Below are 19028 nucleotides of genomic sequence, written 5' to 3' on the forward strand. Positions count from 1 at the left end.
CTAATGCCTTTTGATCAAGGACAAGTAAATTTAAGAAAACTTCGGAAAAATCACACAATTCTATCTGAGTCGGTCTGAGACTGTATGAAGTACATTTTTTTCCACTGTGCTTCATAATTTAGAAGATGAGCTCTCAAATTAACATTGATGGTCTGTCTAAAGGGCTTGCATGGGTAAACGTTCAGCTGCTTTTAAAGCTACTTCCTCACCAATATTTTATTATACTTTCACTGAACGTTGGTGGAAGAGACTTTGCTCCCTCGCAACCTCTTTCTCTGTTCTTAAAACTGGTTGCTGAAAGGCACTGTGATGTTTTACTTTTGTTGCTTTGCATTTTGATGATGATGATGACCACAGTGATGTGTGGAATTTATTTTCACAGCATTTCATGAACAGCAACACTTTCATTTGTTAATGTATCTCATCATTGCAGTATTATTATTTTGCATAATTGTTCTAATTTATTCAAGGGGCCTGACATGTTATGGTCTTATAAGTATGTGCCCCTGGGACTTGAGTGTGTTGCCATATGGTGAGATAGTGCTGCATGACAACCTTTCAGCAACAGAAGAATTCAACAGTGAAATAAATATGATAATTGTAAGTGTTCAGTGAAATCCTACACTTAGCACTTTGTCTTTTTCCCCACGATGCCAAGATAACTGCTTGTAGACAAACCAGGCTGAAACAGGTGTTCAAGTATTGCATGAGGTATGTTAGAAATGTGCTGGTTTTTAGTTGTCTTTGTGTGTGTAATTTCACTTCTAATTAAGAGTTCAGTTTGACTTCTGAAGCCTAGGGGTGTTTCTTGCTCTGAGACTTTGTTACTGGACAACAGTGATTTATAGAAAATCTGTTGCTTCGCGTAACTGTCTCAGGCCAGCCCAGCGTTTGGCTGAGCCACCCTGCTAGCTCTGATACGCCCCAACAGTACCTTTGCGTGGGTCTTGGCTCCGCAGTACCTTTACCTTGGCTGTCACAGCCGTGGTTCGAAAGAGGGGACACTCTCGAGGCTCGAGGAACAAAGGTTTTATTCGGGGATCACAGGGGCAGTCCCTGGTCCCAGGCCTGTGCCTCAGGAGAGTGACCCAGGACCTGGTCAGCAGGGGGTTTTTGTTTAACAGAAGTCTCAGGGGTGGGTACAAGTTGCAAACCAATGAAACAAAGCAAGGTGGCTAATGCCAACTGAAATACACAAACATTAACAAATCAGGTAAATTGGGGTGGGGTCCCTGGGGGATCCACCAACCACTGGCCGACACCTCTCAGAAGGTCTTGGGTCTGGGAGATTGATGGACAGGAGGGGGGAGAAGATGCATTGGGATGGGGGAAAAGACAATGGGAAGACCAGTCTCCAGGCAGAGACTTAGGTTGTATTGGAAACTCTTATCAACTTCTGATAAGAACATTCCAGGACAGGGGCCCTTACCTAGCTAGGGTTAAAATTCAAACCATACTAAACTTATAACTAAAAACCTATAAAACAATTCCAGCATCCCCACAAAAATCCAGGTTTAATATGGAATTAGGAAAGAATGAGCAGGAATGAGAAATGTGGAAAGATTACACTTGAACCAAAAAAAAAAAAAAAAAAAAAAAAAAAAAAAAAAAAAAAAAATTAGTTCCAGTTTAGACCTGGGGACTTAGAAAATCTGACCATTCTGATGGAACCAAAGTTAGGGCTTTTCAGCAAGAAAACTAAAGAAAGTATTTATGATACCTTAAATGTGTAATGTGCTTTCTGTCATGTTCCTGGTCATCAGTGATTTACCCTTTAGGTTGGCGTCCCAACCTGTTTCACATAGAAAATGAGTTAGAAGCTATCACTTCTGGTTCACACTTGAAACAGTCCAATCCAAGTTTTGTTACTCTTCTTCACCTCACCCACAGTAAGTACTTGCCGTCTATTGAATTTCCTGAGATTCTTTGTGTAGAAAGTGTAACTTGCTAATGAAGCCTCCTAGCAAACACCTTGGCTATTTCCCTGTAAGAGGTGATATTTTCACATATTTTTAATCTTTTTCATCTTGTATTCCTTCTCTATAGCCTACCCAACCCTCTTGAAAATATTTGTAGACTGAAGTAGACCTCTTGGGAATTTCATGCTACTGGCTGAATCTTTGGAAGCACATAGGCCTAGAAATTTTTTGTGAGGTGCACCTTAGACTTTCCAATAGGTGTTACAGCTTTGGAGTATCTTGATAAAATAATTCTACAAATTCACTTTGTTTCTCTCTCACACTCATATACACACATCAATTTCAATTATAGCTGATAGAAGGTTATTCTGGACCCTTCAGTGTGGGTGTGGATCCTGTGTTACGCACAGGGTGCTGAGTAAGGTTTACTGTCTATGTAAGGTTTACTGTCTGTGCAAGGTTTAGTGTAGATTTACTTTGCAATTCAAATAAGACACTCATTTATATTAACTATTTTATATGAAAATGTGACTTAAAAGTGGTTTTGTCTGTGAAATAGACCAAGTAACATTACAGATAGAAGAGCAGTAGAACTTGGGTATCTTTATTTTTTGCTTGGTTAAAAAAAAAATAAGAGATCAAAAATCGGCTGTTGATTTGGAAGAGGTCAAAGTACTTAAAAAGCAATTAGCTGAGAGATGAAAATAAAGGGATAGAACTGTAAAATCATTAAGAAATCCAGTGTAAGCTCTACTATTTAGAAATCTGGTTCATATTCTTTCATCAGCTAGCATCTTCTGTTTGCATCTCTGCAGGTGATTTATGGTTTGTCTGTTATGTTGAATGCAGAAGCTGGGAATACATTTTTCAAGTAGATTTGCTTGGTATGGCCATAAATTGATTCTACAATTGTGTGTATATACAGAATCTTGTAAGAGGGATCTGTAGGCCTATTTGATTTTTTTTTCCCCTTTTATTTTTTAATCTTATCACCTCTTTTAATCTTTGGTGTGTTTCACAGTCTTTAACTTCAAAGTGTAATTGCAATGATGCAGCTGCTTAATGGATTGCTTCATTTAATATTTTCCCCCTAAGAGCAGTATTTCTTCTTTGCATCTATAATTGGATCATGCTGCTGCTGTCCCTGATGGAAATGCCAGGTTTCAGATTCACCATACACCTGAGCACATGCTTACTCACTTGGTAATTTTTTTTCTATTTATTTATCAAAATTGACTTGGATTACACACAATTTTTTTGTGCTGGAATTTTATTGCAGAAGAAATTAAAGAGGAAATGCCATCATGCACCTCTTTTTTTACTGAGTTTTCAGATTCAGACTGGGCCTTTGTACCCCACCACTGTCTGTCTTGAATGTGAGATGTACCGTACCTCAGAGCCCAGCTCCAGGGCGATATAAAGATACCACAGATTTGGAAAGGGGGATCGATTTTGTAGCAAGCATTACTTGTTGCTGCTCCATGCAGATTCCTGCAGGCATGGCCTTTATTTTCCATGCTGGCAGTGACTACGGCCAGCGCGGCTGCCACAGAACACTGCACATCCCATCTCTCACTCTGCAGGCAGGCAGGAGGTGACGAATTTTTCATTGTTGCTGCATCTGAAGGATTCCCCTTTCCCCTCCCACACTACCTTTGCCCCTTCAGGAAGATTTTCATCCATTAAACTTTTTCTTCTCTGTTGGAAGAACTAAATCTCTTTCAGCATTTTCAGGGTGGTGATCTAATTTGACAGCTCGTAGGTGATGTCTATTCCTCTTCAAAGAGGCAGGTAGCCCCGGGCTAGCCAGCTGCATTGTGGATTCTGCAGATTTGGCTTGCTGTTCCTGCTGGGTGTCATCTGTCTTCTCAGTCTTGCGGTGGATAATTTTTGTCCTCCCCAGCATCATCTGCCTGAGCAGTTTCTGCCTGGCAGGCCTGTCTGTCCAGGTTGAGCATCAAGCGCAGCGGCCGCCCGGCTAATGTGACAAGGCACCCCTCCAAAGAGCGCAGCCCCGGGCCTGCTTTGGCCAGCATCGGCATCGCAGCCCGCAAACTTCCAGCCATCACGATCATGGTCGTGCTCTCCCATCACGGGTGCAGCCCATGGACTTATTCTGCTGGCACAAAGTATGTCCCCCGCCTCGCCCTCTTAAGGGCCGTCGCTCCGATTGCTCCCATCCGGGCAGATGTCTGCCTCAACAGGTTTGGGTTTCCCTGCCTGTTGCCGGCATTTGACTCGGACACCGCCACTTGGATGAAATAATCCTTTAGTGGATTATCATCGCCAGACAGCCTGTGGGGGAAATGACAGGACTCGGCACGTTCATCTGAAGATTTTGCAATTCAGAGTGCTGCTAATGCTAATGGGGAGTGGCAGGGTGATCCCTAAAAGAGAAAGCGGGTTCCATTGCACGGCAAAAATGACAGAGGTTGTTTAGCCTATCTTCCAAAAAAATACATGATGACTACATATGTTGATTTTCATGCTCCAAGCCATAGCTATTTCCATATTTTTGTGACTTGATGACTACTTTCTACAAACTGACAGGTTAGGGGCTCCACAAGAATTGTCTTTTTTATAGCCATCACCTCTTTAAGTCCTCCTTAATTTCTTTAAAATATGTTTTGAAAGTAAGCTTGACTGGGCAATGAGAATAAGCAGGGGAACAAAAAACAAAACCAGGCATAAATACAACAAATACCATATTCTAAAGAAAAAAAAAAAAAACAAAAAAAAAAAAAAAAAAAAAAAAAAAAAAAAAAAAAAAACACAACAACAAAAAAAAACCACATAACCAACATTACTCAAACAAAGGAGGAATGGTTTCAGAACAGTAGTTGTAGAAACCAATGCAACTATCTGTCACAGGATTTGCCCTTAATGCAGTCTCATAATTCCGAACCTGACATTAGTCATGATGTAAAAACTCTTTCGTAGAAATACAGTACTTACAAAGCCCCTTAACTACAGGATCTCCTTAACAAATAAAAAGCTGGAGCATAGGGCTTAGAGGGGAAAATAACTTGTCTGAGAGGCTATGAAAGGATGGCAGTTAAGCTGGAAAGGGTAAAATTAAGATTTGAACAATTCTAGCCCAAATTAGTAGTGATGATTGAGCCAGCTGGAATATCTTGCAGATATTATTAATATATGAGCATGACTGTAATTTACTGGTGATTGTCAAATGTCTTGGATTCAAGTGGAAAAATATAAATACTAATTTACAGGTTGCAATAGGTGGTCACTTTCAGGAAAAAAAGATAATGTAGAAAGGAATTATTTTAAAAATAATTCTTATATCTTCTAATTGCCTAATTAATGTAATACTTAAAGACTATGTAACAGTGAAGGAGTGAAAAACTATTTTACATTACATATTTATGCTAAATTTAATAATAATGTTAGTTGAAGTATAGAATACTTCCCAATGTAAGACTCATTTTATTATTTAGACAGGTTCCAGCTAGATTTTGCCTGATTTGGAGGGAGATTGTTTCAACAAAACCAATTAACTCATTTTTAAGCCTAAGTTTAGATGATTATAGATATTGTAAAAAAAAAAAAAAAAAAAAAAAGTAATTTCCATGAGCAGTTTCCAAGCTTTTATGATGTGGCACAGCATTTAATAATAGAATCATTTTTGTGTCAGTTCTAACAGCTTTTAAAAAGTCCTTTTTTTTTTGTCCTGAGCCACACAACTGCTCCTACTTCCAAAAGCTATGCAGAGTAGAACAGGGGCAGAACAAATTTCTAACAAAGAATACATTCTACTCCTGTTTTCTACTAGTAAACTAGTAATTGTTCCAGCTGAACTGGCACCTTTCTGGTATTCCAGGCAGGAAGGAAGCCTTCAGGACAGTGAAATCTGCAGCAGAATTTGTGTTCCAGTTTATTCTTCACTGACCTTACCAGGACACTGAGAAGTGTGGTATGTATTGCAGATTTATTGTAAAAAGTGTAAAAGAAGAAACAGACTTAGATGCAATGGCCTAAATAGAATCAACTTGTTGTAGAAATTATTGAGTTTATTGAGTAGCAGGAAGAAAAAAGTCACAAACAGAACTTAATACACCGTAATTTGTAAGTGGCCGGGAGGGTGGGGAAGTATATTGAAAATATCCTAAATGCTCTCACAGAGTCACAGGATGGGTCAGGTTGGAAGGGACCACAGTGGCTCATCTGGTCCAACCTCCCTGCTCAAGCAGGGCCATCCCAGAGCACTTGGCACAGGATTGCATCCAGAAGGTACCTAAGTGTCTCCAGGGAAGGAGATTCCATAACCTCTCTGGACAATCTGTTCCAGTGCACTGTCACTTGCACAGTAAAGAACTTCCTCATATTCAGGTGGAATTTCCTGTATCAGTTTCTGCCCATTGCCTCTTTTCCTATTGCTTGGCACCACCAAGAAGAGCCTGGCTCCATCCTCTTGTTACCACACACGCCCCCTTAAGATACTGATAGACATTGATAAGGTTCTCTCTCAGTTGTTTCTTCTCAGGGCTGAGCAAGCCCAGTTCCCTCAACCTTTCATTGTAAGAAATGCTCCAGTCCCCTCATCAATTTTGTAGCTCTCTGCTGGACCTGCTCCAGGAGCTCCATGTCTTTCTCATACTGAGAGCCTCTCCTGTACTCTGAAATGATTTTAAAAGAAATGTACAGAGATTTTACATCATTTTTGCTTTTTTTAATAGCAAAAGAGCAGCTTTTGTTATTCATGTTGTGTGTCCAGCAGTTGTTATTCAGATTGGTGCACCTAGAAGCAAACTGGGCTGCTTAATGTATACTTAATGCCCCTTACTATAATTTTTGAATCAGAGAATCAATTAGATTGGAAAAAAACTCTGAGATCATTGAATCCTACCTATGACTAAACACCACCATGTCAACTAGACCAAGTGCCACGTCCAATCTTCCCTTAAACACCTTCAGGTGACTCCACCACGGCGCTGGGCAGCCCATTGCAGCGTCTAATCGCCCTTTCTGTGGAGAAATTCCTCCTGATGTCCAACCTGAACATCCACTGACACACCTGGGAGAAGGTAACCTGTCGCTGGGAGAAGAGACCGACCCCCACCGGGCTATATCCTGCTTCCAGGTGTTTGGGGAGAGCAGTAAGGTCTCTGCTGACCCTGCTCTGCTTCAGCCTAAACACCCGCGGCTCCCTCAAGCCGCCCCTCACAGACCTGCCCTCCAGCCCCGGGCCCGTGCGGGTCTCTGTCCCCCCGGGCAGCCCCAGGGCCGCAGCCGGGGGCGGTTCGGGGCTCTGGGGGCGGCACCGGCGCGTTGCGATGACCTCACGGCGGGCGGCCCCGGCGGAAGCTGCGGGAGCGGGGCCGGGGCGGGGCCGGGGCGGCGCGGGCTGTGCCGTGAGCGGGGCCCGCCGAGCGCCATGAGCGGGGCCGGCCCCGCGTCCCCCGCCCGCGGCCCCGCGCCGGCCCCGCCGCCCGCCGACAGGAGACGGGACTCGCCAGCCGCCGGCTCCCCGATCCAGCCCATCATTAAAGGTAAGGAGGGGGCGGCGCGGAGGGGCCGAGCCCGCTGTGTAACCCCGCGGCGGCGGCGGAGAGACGGCCCCGTTCCAGCTCTCCGGGATCCCAGCGCCCTCCATCCCTCCGAGGGTCGGCGGCCTGTGCTGACATCTAAAGCTGGACCCCTGGGCGGCTTAGCTAATTTCGTCTCTCTAAATTAGAAACCAGCGTGTCTCTGTGGCTTTTTTTGGGGAACAGAGTTGGCCACCGAGGCCCTTGCCACGAGCATGGAGTTTCCTGGGAAGCTCTTACTTTTGGTCTTGATCGCCCAGGTTTTGTCCTGGTTAATCCGTACACAAAAGCGTTTGGACTGGGAAGTGGTTTAGCCCATGCTGTATTTACTACAGTGACTTTCCCAAATTTCTAAATAATCGTTTTGAACAGAGCAGGATTCAGAGTGTGGAACCAACACGGATGGATACAATAGAACCTCAGAGCAGGTCCATCAGCTGGGGCAGGGGAACACATCCTTTAGATGGCAGTGCCACCTTAAAGTCTTTTTTGGGGTCTACGTTGTGTATTTCTTGAAACAGCATTTGCTATATTCTCACAGTGCTTTTCAATTTAGCAGGCTTTTTCTTTGTGACAGACAGGCCTGTTTCTCTGTACAGATCTAACTAGTAAGTGCTCTTTTGCAAGATGAAGTTTCAAGTCTGGACCTAGAATACAAGAAAATGCTGACAGATTTCCTTTGTAGTGAGGATTCCTCCTGTCTCTTGCTGCAGAAGACTCCCACACTTACTCTGTGGATCTCTGTCAAGCTGCAGTGTTTAGTTCTGTTCTTGTACCAGCATTCACAATCAGCTATGGAAACTGTACTGAGCAGAAAGAGGATTGAGAAAAAGAGTGCTGAGCCACAGAGGAGAACATTCACCCTCACAGAAAGGGGTCTTTGGCATCTGGAATGCTGGTTCCTTGTGTTTTATCTAAGCTGGTGGTTTGCAATAGGTTACTCTACAAATTCTGTTCTGGTGCTCTTTTGGTTTTGTATGTACTTGGTGAGCAGCAGTCCTTCCTCACACTGAGGTCTAGTGTGCTGCCTCTGTTGTGTAGCCTGGTGTAAGAGTGAGAGAAAAACTAAAGTTCTGTCTTTCATTAATCTTCTAGATGTTGGGGAAGTCTATTCAAGACTGCTGGATCACCGACCAGTAATTCAGGGAGAAATACGTTACTTTGTTAAAGAATTTGAAGTAAGTATTTATTTCTGACTGGATACTGGAACTGTCTGAAATGTTGAGCAGCTTTAGCAACTTTTTAGATATCATAGTAGGTACATAACTTTCTTCAAAGGGCTTGATGTGCATTTTTTTCCCTGTAAATAACACACCTGTAGTACACGTCTGCATCTTTAGCAAACAAGGAAGTTATTTTTCTTTTAAAACTTTTAAAAAGAACGTGTGGGGTTTTGGTTTTTTTTTTTTTCCTACAGAAGACAGGCAAGAATATTGATGTAGGAGAATAATGTAGTCCTAACATCTTAGAGAAGTCCAGATGGTCCAAGGAAAGTATTGTTGGCCAGTGTAGGTTTATATCTCCTTGAGAAACTACTTTATGCCTCAGCTGGATTCAGCTACCACAGTTATATTTTTATTTTCTTTGATTTTCATTACACAAGAGAAATTGATATTACTGGAAGAGAAGAGGAACACTTCATGCAAAGTAATAAAATCATTAAAAATTTAATAACTGCTATTTGATTGGCTGCAGATAAGGGTAAAGTACTGAATGTGTAGAAGTGTGTATTTACAGCTTTGCCTGGAAAGTATAATTTGGTTTCCACAAGATGGCAGCAAAAGTTTAGAAAATTTGAATCCTATGCCAGGAAAAGGCTATTTCTGTATAGATTTTCTTTCTTACAGAATGTGGAATTTAAAAATGTAACTGAAAATGCAGATTACATTTCAGTTACTCCAAATTCCAGTATGCAGACCTGATTCAAATGACATTAAAATGTCTTTTCCCCTCACCCCCCTCTCACCCTAGATTGTAGCTTATATTTCAAGCAGGTCTATTTTGTCTCTGCTGGTTTAGCAAAATCCAGATATCAGATTTTGATAAAACTCTCATCAGATCTGTATCATCTGGGCTTGAGAGTCATAAGAAATTATTTCTTTTCTCTGCTTTCCCTAACTAAGATATAGGATACAGTAAGGAATTTTAAATGTCATTCCACAGGAAGGAAAATACTAAACTCATAGACAAAATTAGAACTTAAACTTAGGTTGATAATTCATATATTTGTCTCATTTCACCTGAAGTCTTGTTCTGTTTCTTAGACAAATTTAATATATTCTTATATTTTTTTATTGAAATTTCGTTACTGGTTTATACTTTTATGGGGGGAAAATAGCAAAGTAGAGGATTGTTTAAATTTTTGTAATTTAGAATTTCTTTTAACTGGGCTCAGGACCACTGGCACCCAAAAATTCCACTTGTTTCTAACTTAGAGATATGAGATACTTTTTGGTTGTAGTAGGACATGTGCTTATTCTTTCAATGATTTGCACCTAGTGTGCAAGGAATGGAGATTTGCACTCAGGGAATCTGGAGCCTGTTTAATTAAGGAATTTTACTTGTCTGTGCCTCTGTTTCTGAAGTTTTAAAATGGGTGCGGTGATACCTGTCTGACTTCATGCGATAAAGTAGTTTTTGTTTATGTAGAGTTTTTATCTAAAGTAAAATGCAGGTAAAATTCAGAGTGGGAATAGTGCTGTGGCTTCAGAAAAATATTTTTTTAATTTAGACAATAGAACAAAATCTTGCTGTACTTGTAATTAGTCATGATCAGTAGTGATCTAGAAGAGCTGCCTCTTTAGCCAGCTGTGTTATATTACTTTTTAATCAAATTCATTGCCTTACTTCAGTTAAAACAATTTTGCTTGCATTGTTTTCACCTTCTGCTATACTAAATGTGGAGGGTCAGATATCAAGCAAGCAGGATCACTGCTGTATTATTTCTCAGTAACCAACTGAGTTGTAAATATGAAATGCTTTCAAGCTCTGTTGCTCTCTGTTGTTTTAGAGATGCTGAAATTATCCGTAGAAAACAGGCTATTGTTTCTCCACAGTGTGTATTTACACACAGTTAATACTGTCTTTTCTCACCAGAGCCCGAGGAGTCATTCAAAGGATTTTTGTATTTTAATGTAAAGAATGGATGATTGCTCTCTTTTTGGCAATTTTATCCATGTTGTTAAATAAATAGAGTAACACTTCAGTAGACAATGGTCTAGTCTTTGAGATGAAGCTCTTAGTTTATCAACTGGGAAACCATCTCTAATTTGTGAAGTGGAATTCCTTGCTAGCCACTCACTTTCTTTCATTTTTGTGGCAGGAAAAACGTGGCCTCCGAGAACTGCGAGTACTCGAAAATCTAAAAAGCACCATCTTTGAGACAAATGAACGTGTTCTTCCAAAGTGTGAGCAGGCAATGCAAGACAATTTGAGTGAAACCTTCAAGAGATGTAAGCAGGTTTCTTCTTATTGCTCTTGATGCATCATTCAAAATATGACTTGTTAAAAAATGACCACATGTGGGTAGTTTTCTGTTCTTGATGTGCTTGTTCTCACTTCTGTGCAACTTTAAAAGAGAAGTAACAAGGATGTTTTTTGATATGTAGTAATTCAGCCAGTCACCTCTTGCTAAGGTTACATTAAAGTTTTTTATTGATTTAAGTACAAGCTGTTTCAGCTCATTCTTTTCTTACTTACTTGAAAATAGTGCTCCATGTTGACTAAAGCCATGGACAAAAGTTCAGTTTCCTGGTTTGCTGCAAGCATGTTGTGGTGTGACCTTCAAGTTTCCTAATTTTCCCACAGGAGTGCATAATACTGTCTCCCATCACTTAAAACTTACTTCTGTATAGCAATGAAATTTATTATTATTCAGTGACAACTTGGGAAGTAATAGTAATTGCATTCTAATTTTAGTTTCATCCTTATTAATGTATTTCTTTACCGCTCAGATTTTAAAAGAATGTTTGAAATTTGTACTAATTTTTAAGCATTCTTTTTTTTTCTTACTGGTTTAGCAGGATGACTTCTTCAAAACAGATTCTAAGAGAGTGTGGCTGCACAGCTTTAGCTGCCAAATTTATGGAGTTGAAACATGCCACTGTGGGTTTTGTAACAGTTTATGTGTGGCATGTTGTATAAGCATTTAATTTCCTGTAACTTATTTATATGGCATCTGGCATATGCAGAATAGCAAATGGTGAATGGTGCTTTACACACCAAAAATATTGAAGCTTAAAATTTAGTAATGCAAATAAGGCATCCTAATACCATCTAACTGGGGTGAACCTTTTCAGTGCTGCTCCCTGACTTTCTAATGACCAGCCGTGCAGTACATTCCCAGTAATACAATTCCCAGAATGGTTGAGAAGGGACCAGCTTGAGCCAGTTGTCCAGGACTGCATCCAGCTGCTGCTTGGGAAATTAGTGTATTCAGTTCTGTGTTAAAATTATGTGTTAAATAAGTTATGGGGAGAAAAGTGTGTAGGAAGGAATACAGTTCCTATTTCCATTGACAAGTTTTCCCAGGCTTAGTCTGGGAGAGAAGAGATGGACTTCAGCATGAAGATGTACATGTGGAGTCTATACACAGCTGATGGGGAAAAAAAATAAGGAAAAAAAAAAACAACTAAGTAAAACATAGAGTTTGGTCACCTGTTTTTACTTACTGACTTGAGAGTGGTTTTTGATGTCTTCTGAGGTGCTGAGTAGTGCACTCCAGCTCATCAGCAGCACTAAGGGTGTGGGCACAAGAGGACCTCACTGCCTTCCTGCTTTTGGCTTCTAGAACATACAAAGGTTGAATTCTGAAATAAGCCTGCTTGTTTTTATAAGTGTAAAAGTGTAAAAGTTGTAAGTGAAAAGCATTTTCTGCAAGTACAGGTGACTTTTGAGCAGAATTAAGTGATGCAGTGGGATATGATCTTCACCTTGCAATAGCCTCCCATTCTCTAAATCCCTTTCAGGCAAGTTTCTTTGATTTACAGCAGCAGACTGATCCACTACAATTTGTTGTTTCAGTGCAAGCTGCCAACGCTATGATCCATAGACTCCAAGAGAGGGAATATGAAGCAAGAAAGGTAAAGGATGGATGGATAGATTTTTATTTTGTGATCCAAGAGTCTTGTGCTTCACAACAAGTTTGTCTGCCTTCAGTATAGCAAAACTTAAAAACATATTTTTCTGTACCTTATATACTTGCAGTAAAACTTCTTTTGGGGTGATTTCTGCACTTATAAAATGTACACTGCAAAGTTAATGGATCTAGCTAACTCTTTCTACAATCTCCTGATATATGGAAACTATTTTTTTTTTATTTCCTTTGCTTTATTTTCCCTCCTAGCTCAGACTATAACATTTGTCACATACAGGGAAAGCTTAAATATAAAAAAAGCTTATTTTCTGCGGAACAAAAAACATCTACTACCCTACCAAAATGGAAATGTAAATCTTTCCTAGTTTGCAGAGAACATTGACCATATTATATATATATTGCTTGTTGAAAAGGAAATGTTTTTTTTTTTACTTGTGGATGGGTTATTTAATGAAGGGCTATATTATAGGAACATGCGAATCATTGGAACCCTTTCAGTTGGCTACTCTTTGCTTATTTGAAATACATGTGTGCTCTGAATCTAAAACCTGGAAAATTAAACAAGAAGTTAGTTCCATGTATTCCCATTACTACTTCTTTATTGTGTTCCTTCGTTATCTCTTTACTTGAAAAATGCTCTTGATAATAATTTAGTTCAGGAAAAACCAAAGACGTTTCCATGGCCATCAAGCCAAACAGGCTGTGCATCAATGGATGTAAGCTGATAGTCATGTTTTTCTTTCCTCTTTTGCAACTGATGAAGATGGGCAGTTCATTTGCAGTTGAATACTGGTGCTGGGCAAACAGCACATGTCTGAGCACTGACAGAGTTTCCTTGTGTCGGACACTAGAGTAGATACTCATAGAGAGGCAGGAAATTCTTACAGTTCTGCTGCTGGTTGTTTGAAGTAAAACTTTAATAAGAAATTTATAACTTAGAAAATGAACAGTCAGTTAGTAAGAATGGTGACTGTTCTTTTTAAAAAAAATATTAGCTGTATATTTCTGCCTTTTTTTTTTTTTTAATATGTAGTGGAAGAGCAGTTACAGGTCTTAAAGTTTGTATAATGAGGTTTTCTGGCTTGAAACTTTCCGAATGGGACTAGTAACATGTAGGTAACGTTTTTAAAAATATAAATAAAAGTTGTCTTTGTAGTGCAGCCCCTTGAGGAGAAATACCTTTTCCTTACTTTTCTGAAATGGCGTGTTCTGAAAAAAATAATGAGATTTTGGTCAAATGTTGTGTCAGGTTTGGGAAGGTGATGTGTAATTGTCTTGAAAAGTGTTTTAAACACCCATGTTTCAAGACCTGTTGAGTATAAAGTAGTGTACCAGTCAAACTGTTAGTGTGTGCTGGCATGTTTTGTCAGTAGATGTTACTGTATCTGTTGCAAACAAAATGGATCTTGGTGCAATAATGTTAAAGTGTATCAAAGGCTGCACTGAAAAAAGTCGTGTATTTAGCCTGTGCTGGGTGATCTTGAAGAACAGCAGAGTGTTTAAGAATACATAAGTGGGTTCCCAGTGCGTTTAGTTGACAAAAATGCCACACATAAGAAGCAGTCATTGCTGATAGAATGAAAAGGAGAGGAGCTAAGAAAAGGATTCATCCTTTCTTGCTGGGAGATGGAGCAAATTGAAGAACAACTGCCTAGATTTATTTTGGCTTCTGCACCTGTAATATAAAGGGGCCAGACTGTCAATACAGCTTGCAAGCAATCCACAGAATTACATTGCATTTTGTCATGTGCATTGGGTGTGTGTATGATCTCTTTTTCTAGATATCTATAGACATTTTTAATTTTTTTCAAGATAAGATAGTGAACAGAATTAGACTTACCAGAAGCCAAGCAGTAGGAAAGTATGAGGGGAAAAATAACTTATTTATAAAGGAAGACATTAATCACAGTGAGAGCTAGCTGGCTAAAGCAAAAACACTAGCTGCCAGTTTCAAAACATTTAATCTCTCTGTTGTTGTATTTTATAGAAATAGCATCATTGCTAACACAGTCACGTTTAAAGTATTGCAGACATTTTACCACTGGGACTGGCTATACAACAATAAATGTTTTCTTTTTAGTTTCCCCTTTCCATATGTTTTCTTGCTACTTTCCAGATATTTTAACATTATGTAGCCCTCACTAGCCCCCTCTTTTAGCATGGAAATGATTGTTAAAAACTTCATCTTTTCTTCCTGTCAGCTTCAGGCAGACAAGGTGATGGCTCGTGAGGAGAAGTGCATTGCCCACTGTGAGGAGTTCATGAAAGAACAGCAGAAGAAACGTGCGGAGGTGGACGAAGAGCACAGAAAAGCCATGGAGCGCCTCAAAGAGCAGTACTCTGACATGGAGAAGGAACTGGCCAAATACGTTTCTTTTTGAGACCTTTTTAATAATGCTGGATTTGTGCCATGCTCAGTTGCTTCTGACTTAAATCGAGGTTATTTTGGAAAACTGAAGCTGATAAAAAAAAGGAGAATTTCCTCTACAGGCTTGGTATGGGAAGAAAAGGTTTGCATACTTTCAACTTAAGTGCCTATCTATACTTTTTTGGTTCACGGCAGGTGGAATGCCGGTATTTCTTTGTTTGTTGGAAGGTGGAACTGAAAATTGTGTGACTACATCAGCTCAGGGAGTTGCAAACTGGAGTTCTCTCCCATCAGCAGAGTATCATATCATTTGGGAAAACAGAGACTAATGTAATATCAACTATCCTGGTGTGCAGCCACAGCCCTTTCCCAAAAAGTAGGTTAATAGATTCCAGCCATAGTTAGCTGAGAATTCACTGGGAAAACTCTATATTCTGCTTGTAGATTTCAAGAAAATAAACTTGGCTTATGGAATATTTTACTTTGAAGATTAACCAGTGGACGATTCTCAACAGAGTTTTAAATCCAATTGTAATTCAAACTTTTGGGTTCTACGTTCAGTATTATGAAGTTGCAATTTGAATGGGTTTTGTTAACGTGAAAATTGTACAGTTAAGCTTGGCCAACAATTCCTTTTTTTTTCCTCCCTGTAAATGTCTCAGGCCTCTCTTTTTAAGCTTTACTGTTCTAAGCAAAGCCAAAAGAAGCTAAAAAAGTGATCATGAGAAGCATATCAGTCTCCGTATTAGCTTTGTAGCTAGTACAGTTTTACCTTAAATATTTGGCATGCTGGTAGTTTACTTAGGATAAGTTGTCAGAGCTCTGTGAAGCAATTGAGGTAAGATTTTTGTTTCTTTATAGTGATAACAAATGAGCAGATTAGTGGTTAAATGCCTGTAGTACTGATCTGCTTTCTTACTAACTTTTACAGCATATGTGAAATACACTCCTGCACTGCTTTTCTTCATTCCAAACTTGCAGTTACCAGCAGTGTAACTGAAGAACTTAACTTAATCAGTTCATTAACCAAGGAAAATGAGACGTAGTACCTTAATGAAATTTGCTGCAAGCTAACCGTTAGTGCAGGAAATATCTTTCCATAATTTAGCTTGTGTCCAATGTAGAATGGAAACAGGTAAAAATAAACAGAATTTATGCTTTACCTGTATTGCAGCAGTAATACACCAACAAGGATTGCTTGTGTAGGTTTATGGCTTGGTTTCAAGGCTCCGTTCCTGGCAGCATGTTGATAGTGTGATTAAAGTTAGTAGAGGAGATGGAATAAGTATTTGAGATTTCTTTCAATAACACTGAATTCCTGCCAAGCTGCTCTGCCTGCTACCGTAGGCCCAACAGCTTCATCAATCATCATTGTGTATCTGGACTGAAAAGAGGATTTGCCAACACTGGGGCACACTGGAATGTTGTTAATTCTCTGTTCTGAATGGAAAAAACATAGATGTCTCAGAAGGATCACACATGAAAAATAGGAAAGCCTCTTTTTGAACAACTCCTATTTCTGAATAGAAGGGGACTTTTGTAATATTTCCCAGCTTGTGTACCCGTGATGAGTGTTGTAACTAAGTTCAGACTTTTCATTTAAAAAGAAAAAATTAGTTCTTGCCTGTCTTTAGAATTGGGTGTGGAATAGTTTTGTTTGGAGCACAGACTGGAAGTGGATTCTCTTACCAGATTATTTGATGTATATGTGCTCAAAGTCCAAATATCTTTGTAACAAAATACATTTAACTGCCTACTGAATTAATTTTTATTTTTGCACTGATAATTTTTATTAAGATCTAGATATATAATTAACTAATGCACTGGAGCTGTAGGTTTTAGTATTTCATCAATCTGGAGGCTCATAAGCAATGATGCAAGTGTTATAAGTTGGATATTCACTGGAAAATAAAGTGGTATTTCCAAAACCTGGGATGTGTGCTCCTGATTTTTTGGAAAGCTTCTCAAGTGCTAACACTGAAAATGTCTTCCTCTTTCAGAATGTTTTATGAAGAATTTTATATGCTGGAAATCATTTGAAAGCACACTTCTTCAAAATCTGTCTACCTCTTGGTTAATGTTATTCTTTGTGGGGACTAAATGAAAAATATTTGTTCTTGAACTAATTTTATTTATTAACTTCCACCTTTTTGGTATGATATGCTGTAAGTACTTATAAGTGTTTAATCATCTTTGAAGCAACTTTTCAGCATTTGTAGGAAAACCTGTTTTTCTGTCCAAATGCTTAAAAAATCTCAACCAGTACCTGATGTGTCCAATACTAATATGTCTGACTGATAAAGAAAGATTCCTGTCTTCAGCATTTTTTTTATCAAAGTAGGTCTGTCTGGACACAATAGTTCTTCACAGTGCAGCTTTCTTTGCAAAATTCAAGTTTTTGTTATTCACAGTCTCAGCTCTTTGGGAGAAATAGAAAAATCAATAGTTTAATAGTTGGTTTTATGCCATTGGTGCATGAAGGACGTGTTTCACCTTATACTTGCAATTTTACATGACTGAATTCCATAGCTTTAAAAATATTGAGGATTTTTTTAATCCCTGTTAAACCTGATAGAAGTTTGCATTGGGTTCCAATAGGAGTTGAAAAAGGTCTTCAGTATTAAGCTAACTTCTAGTACAAAAAGTGAGTTTTTCAATTTGTCTTCATACCAGCCTATACGTATAGCTTTTCACTTTACTATTAGTGCTGCTTATTTAGCTGAACTGTTCTTGGGAACCAAAAGTGGGGTTGGGTGTCATGTAACCACTGGAATGTTTTCTTAGTCTTTCTTTTCTAATGAACACATAGCAAGAAGCTGGTGTCTTCCTTGCAACTGCTGTATGAAACCTGCCCCTGCTGTATTTAGGAGAAATAATAAATTGGAAAGCTGGGAGAGGTGTTTAAGGGTTTGGGGTTTTTTTAAGTGCCTTACGCTAAAAATGAACCTGTGTGCTGTTCATCTTGGAATGGGTTATATCTGAGGCCTACCACATTGTTTTAACCTTAGGAATGAGAGAGAATGCTGATTTGTGTGCTCTTCTGTTTATTTTTATGGGGACACTGGCTAATACTTTTAATAGAAAAAGGACATCATTACAACTGGAACATCACATCTTCTCTAATAATTTATGGCTTGTTAGATCTTCCCTAAAATTCATGGGATTTTTCAGAAGTCAAGCTATAGAGCAAACACATGGCATAATCAGCCAGTGAATTGAATCAGTTCACTGCCGAGTTGAAAAATGCTTAATACAGCTCAAGGATGTGGATTCTGAGGTTGACAGAAGTTCCCCAGCAGGTGTCAGTGTAGTCTGGAGGAGCAGGAAGAAGCCTGGTTTTATACCAGGTATGAAATGTAAATGCAGCTGCTCAGCTGTAACACAGTGTTTTGTGTAAGTAAAAGACGTTTTGTGGATGAAGCCGTGTACTTTTAAATATAAAAATGGGGCATTTGCCCCATTAGAACAGGACACTCTTAAACTTTTTAATGTAAAATACATTGGTGAGAACAATGCTGTCTGCAGTTCTTTTTCATTCTAATTGAAATTTATTATTATCTGAGATTAGACTCAAATGTTGGAGATTAGAACTTTTAAGACCTGCATTCTTACTACTGTTGGTTTCAGTGGATCACATTTTCTGAAGATGTGATGCAAAATTTTAAGCTTATTGAAGGAGATTGTGCCATAAAAAGGAAATGGGATCTTCTGCAAATAATATTTGTGAACCAAATTACTGTACCCCACATTTTTAAAACAGGCCAGTTATTTTAACTGCTTATAGTGAAATTAACTTCTCAAAGTATTAAAGATGCAGTATGCCTCTTGCTGTCAGTCAAGCTTCTGATCTGTGTGTCAAGGTGCAGCAGAATTTGCAGGAAGATGGAATTGAAGCAGCTGTAGTAGGATGTTAATGATTAACACAACTTTCATAAATAGTTTAGACAAAGATTGTTCAAAAAAACCAAATTATGTAGACACTTAAAAGTGAAGGCAGAAGTCAAAAGCATTGGAGTCTATTTTGAAGCAATTAACAAAGAGAGTTTTCTGAGGGTTGAAAGAAGTCTTGTAGAAATAAGTTACTCCACATTCATGTACCTTCC

General features: G+C 39.1%; 1 protein-coding gene across 1 annotated transcript; it reads left to right on the forward strand.

The window, feature by feature from the left end:
* The first annotated feature begins 7275 nt into the window (after positions 1–7275).
* On the forward strand, positions 7276–15301 carry BLOC1S5 (biogenesis of lysosomal organelles complex 1 subunit 5). The gene is made up of 5 exons (XM_083865335.1): positions 7276–7426; positions 8558–8640; positions 10785–10914; positions 12485–12543; positions 14759–15301. The coding sequence occupies exons 1-5, from the start codon at positions 7312–7314 to the stop codon at positions 14936–14938; spliced, it is 567 nt and encodes a 188-aa protein (XP_083721461.1). The 5' UTR covers positions 7276–7311; the 3' UTR covers positions 14939–15301.
* Positions 15302–19028: the final 3727 nt, after the last annotated feature.

This window comes from Zosterops lateralis (genome assembly GCF_965231275.1).
Source record: "Zosterops lateralis genome assembly, chromosome: 1".
Taxonomy (NCBI): domain Eukaryota; kingdom Metazoa; phylum Chordata; class Aves; order Passeriformes; family Zosteropidae; genus Zosterops; species Zosterops lateralis.